The 3979-nt window shown below is 44.5% G+C and overlaps 1 protein-coding gene across 1 annotated transcript; it reads left to right on the forward strand.

Annotated features, from left to right (window-relative positions):
• The first annotated feature begins 1728 nt into the window (after nt 1–1728).
• On the forward strand, nt 1729–2928 carry LOC133520297 (uncharacterized). The gene has a single exon (XM_061854667.1). It carries the CDS (start codon nt 1729–1731, stop codon nt 2926–2928), a length of 1200 nt encoding a protein of 399 aa, XP_061710651.1.
• The last annotated feature ends 1051 nt before the right edge of the window (nt 2929–3979 follow it).

A 3979-nucleotide genomic window follows, 5' to 3' on the forward strand; every position in this document is an offset into this window, starting at 1 on the left:
CTCGTTGCTGCTTCAAGGACCTGATCTTTTAGAAAATTTATTAGGTATTTTATTTCGGTTCAGAGAGGGCGCTGTTGCTATAACAGCTGATATTAAGGAAATGTTTCCTCAAATAAAAATCCGTGAACAAGATCGTGACGCATTACGTTTTTTATGGCGCGACGTTCAGTCAAGGGAAACAATGCCTCTAAAAGAATATCGGATGACAGCTGTCATTTTTGGAGCATCGTCCAGCCCTTTCATTGCGTTGTACATTAAACATAAAAACGCTATGTCACACCAAGATTCGTATCCAGCGGCAGCCAACGCAAGTATCCATAGTTCCTATATGGACGATTTCTTGGATAGTCTGGACGATGTTGACGAAGCTGCACAGATGGCATCCGATGTTGTGACTATTCATCGTAACGCATGTTTCGAAATGTGTGGCTGGAATTCTAACGATCAGGGAGCATTGCGTCTTATACCGACTGAACTGCGCGCCGTCCAGCCTAGTGAGATGTCACTTGGCAGTGAATCAAGTAGCGTCAGAGCCTTAGGTGTTTCATGGGATCCTATTTCGGACACTGTCGGATTTAGGACTGGTTTAGAAGGTCTCATACTACAGGGCAGTTTTAATAAACGCAAAGTGTTGTCCCACCTCATGAAAGTATACGACCCACTAGGTTTGTTGGGCCCAATAGTGGTCAAAGGGCGTATACTGCTTCAGGAGGCGTGGAGATCCAATATTGACTGGGACACACCATTTCCACCATCACAGATTTTAAAGTGGAACGAGTGGTTTAAGGAACTGTCTGACGTATCTACAATTAGGATTCCACGATGGTACGCCAAGCTCAATGGAGAACCTCTACACAGGGAGCTACACATTTTCGCGGACGCAAGCGAGTTGGCCTTTGCCACCGTCGCTTATTGGCGCTTATTGTATGCAGATGGTACAGTCAAGCTCGCACTCATCACCAGTAAGACGAGAGTCTCACCTTTGAAGCCCATTTCAATTCCTCGTCTAGAATTGCAGGGCGCTTTGATAGCTTCTCGCCTTGCTGTCACTATTAAAGAGTTTCATAAGAAAAAACCTTACGAACTTTCCTGTGGACAGATTCAAGAACTGTCCTCGGTTGGCTCAGAAGTGACGCACGAACGTACAAACCCTTTGTGGCCCATCGCGTAGGAGAAATTACAGAAAATACGCGCGTGCAAGATTGGAAATGGGTCCCAACTGATTTGAACGTTGCGGACGATGCCACTAGGATTAAGCCGCTTCATCTTAATCCTAACCACCGATGGTTTACAGGTCCCTCGTTCCTTCTCGATTCACCGGAGAATTGGCCTGTTGAACCAGCTGGTCAGCCTATAGTCCAGGAAGAGCGGAAGCAGACTTCTGGACTTGTGGTTGGTCATCTGACAATTACCGCGGATTTCAGTCGTTTTAGTGACTGGCTACGATTACTTCGTGCTACTGCTCGCGTTTTGCAAGCTGCGTCTAAATTTCGCTCGGCTTTAGATCGCGTAGGTCGCATTGCTCCTAGCACCGATGTTAGGCTTCGTCAACGTACGAATAGACCTACGTCCACCACTCTAATCCCCCTGACAGCGGAACTTATGGAAGCCGCAGAAAGGCACGTCCTGAAGAAAGTACAGTCTGAATCATTTAGTGACGAAATCCCAATAATAGAACGTGGAGAATTGATACCAAAGAGTAGTCGCCTGGCGAAGCTTTCTCCCAGAATGGGGCCAGACAACTTGTTGCACCTAGCTGGCAGAATCGTTGCCGTACAAGACGTCGGTTCCGAGATCAAGTTTCCAATCATTCTAGATGGACGACACCCAGTAGTGCGCTTATTGGTCAATTTCTACCATCGCAAGGCTGGACATGCAAACAATGAAATGGTGGTCAATGAGGTTCGACAAAAATATTGGCTTCTTCATCTGCGCAGTACTGTTCGAAGCGTCACCAGCAAATGTTTGTTCTGTCGCATCAAAAGAGCAAAGCCAATGAATCCGATGACCGGTAACCTTCCTCCTCAGCGGCTTGCCCACCACCGCCGCCCATTCACGTACACTGGCTTGGATTATTTCGGCCCGATAAATACCAAGATCGGCCGAAGACAAGAGAAACGTTATGTGGCCCTGTACACCTGCATGACATCCAGAGCCGTTCACCTGGAGCTTGTACATTCCCTTTCTGCTGACTCCGCAATAATGAGCCTGCGACGGTTTATTGCTAGAAGAGGCGCTCCCAATACTGTATATTCTGACAACGGTACATGTTTTGTTGGTGCAGACCGAATTCTACGCGAATTTTATCAGAACGAGGTCTACGATTTTGCTGCCAATAGAGGAATAAAGTGGAGCTTTATCCCTGCCGCTGCTCCTTTTTTCGGCGGATGCTGGGAGAGACTTATTCGCACCGTCAAAGTCGCGCTGAATGCCACATTACGAGAAAGAGAACCTAATCCCGAAGTCCTAGTAACTCTCCTTCTAGAAGCTGAGGCAATTGTAAATTCTCGACCTCTGACCCATGTCCCTATTGGCCCTGAAGACCAGGAAACCCTAACGCCCTTCCACTTTCTAATTGGCTCATCTTCTAACCAGGTTCTGCCTGCAACCCTTGACGACCGAGACCTTTTAAGACGTGCTGACTGGAGGAAGGCGTTGAGATTGGCCGACCACTTTTGGAACCGATGGGTAAAAGAAATTCTGCCAACCATGCAACCTCGCCAGATAGCGGAGAACAGAGAGCACGACTTGACTCTTGGCGACTTAGTCATCATTGTAGACCAGAACCTACCCCGAGGAACCTGGCCACGCGGCCGCGTCGTTGCTACATTCCCTGGCAGAGACGGAGTGGTCAGGGTGGTGGACGTAGCCACATCAGGTGGAATTCTTCGTCGACCTTCTAAAAAATTGGTCAGATTAGAGGCATAAAGTCTCAGTTTATATCTAGTCTGGCTAGTTTTGTGTGCTTTCGCACACAAGGGGGTGGGATGTTAAGGGTGTATATGTAAATAGGTTTTGATACGTTTACACTATTATCTATGTCTAGTCTTAAGTTCTTTTTTAATTCCATATTTAAATTCTAATGTTATTTTGACTGTTTATATTTTTGTACGTCAGTTCGCAAAATAAATCCATCGAAACTAGTCGACTGCCTGGTTTATTGATTATTTTCCACTTTAGCTATCGAAATTCCCTCTTCTTTACTCCCAATTATAAAAGGTTTAGGTTATAATGCCCTAGTACCTAGCTTCTTTTGGATTGCACACGCCTCTACAAAAATTCACAGGTTTTCTCAAAATATAATAATATTCTCCACTGACAAGCAATTGCTAAATAGATAATGATATTTTGTATTGACAAAACTGTGGCAACTGCAATGCTGAGTGGAGACCATTTCAGCATCACATCCTCATCTGTCTGTTTTGTATTCTTCAACTTCCACTGATTCTTTTTTAATTCTTGTTGTTGTTAATATATTTTCTTCTTTGTAATAATTGATGTGTTGTCTGAATAAATATTATTCTGTTCAATTCTATTCTTTACTTGTATCACTTCATATGTAGAATATTGGGACTACTGTACGAGTTAGGTATGTGATAAAAGAGTAGCTACATATTATTTCGAGTTTATTCTGTCCTACTGCTGGGCAAAAGCCTCTTCTTCCATTCATCTTAGTATTGAGCTACATCTGGCTTGGTCTCTCAAAAAGGAGTCCAAATTTCATGGCCCGACATGATTTTGGCCGATTTCCTTGTAAATAATAACACCTGAGGCGAACTTACACTAAGTGATGGAAATAAAACGTCTGCGATGAAGCTAGAGGATAGTGAGGAGCTTTTTATGTTCCCCGATAAGTGCCGCTATCTCGATGCATTATGACCTTACATCCACTTAAGCTTACCTAGCTACTAGGTTTCAGCTTAAATGGTTCATTTTATCTTAAGCTGCACTTGACATTCAGTAAAGCTATTTCGACTGA

Source organism: Cydia pomonella, chromosome 8 (genome assembly GCF_033807575.1).
Source record: "Cydia pomonella isolate Wapato2018A chromosome 8, ilCydPomo1, whole genome shotgun sequence".
NCBI classification, from domain to species: domain Eukaryota; kingdom Metazoa; phylum Arthropoda; class Insecta; order Lepidoptera; family Tortricidae; genus Cydia; species Cydia pomonella.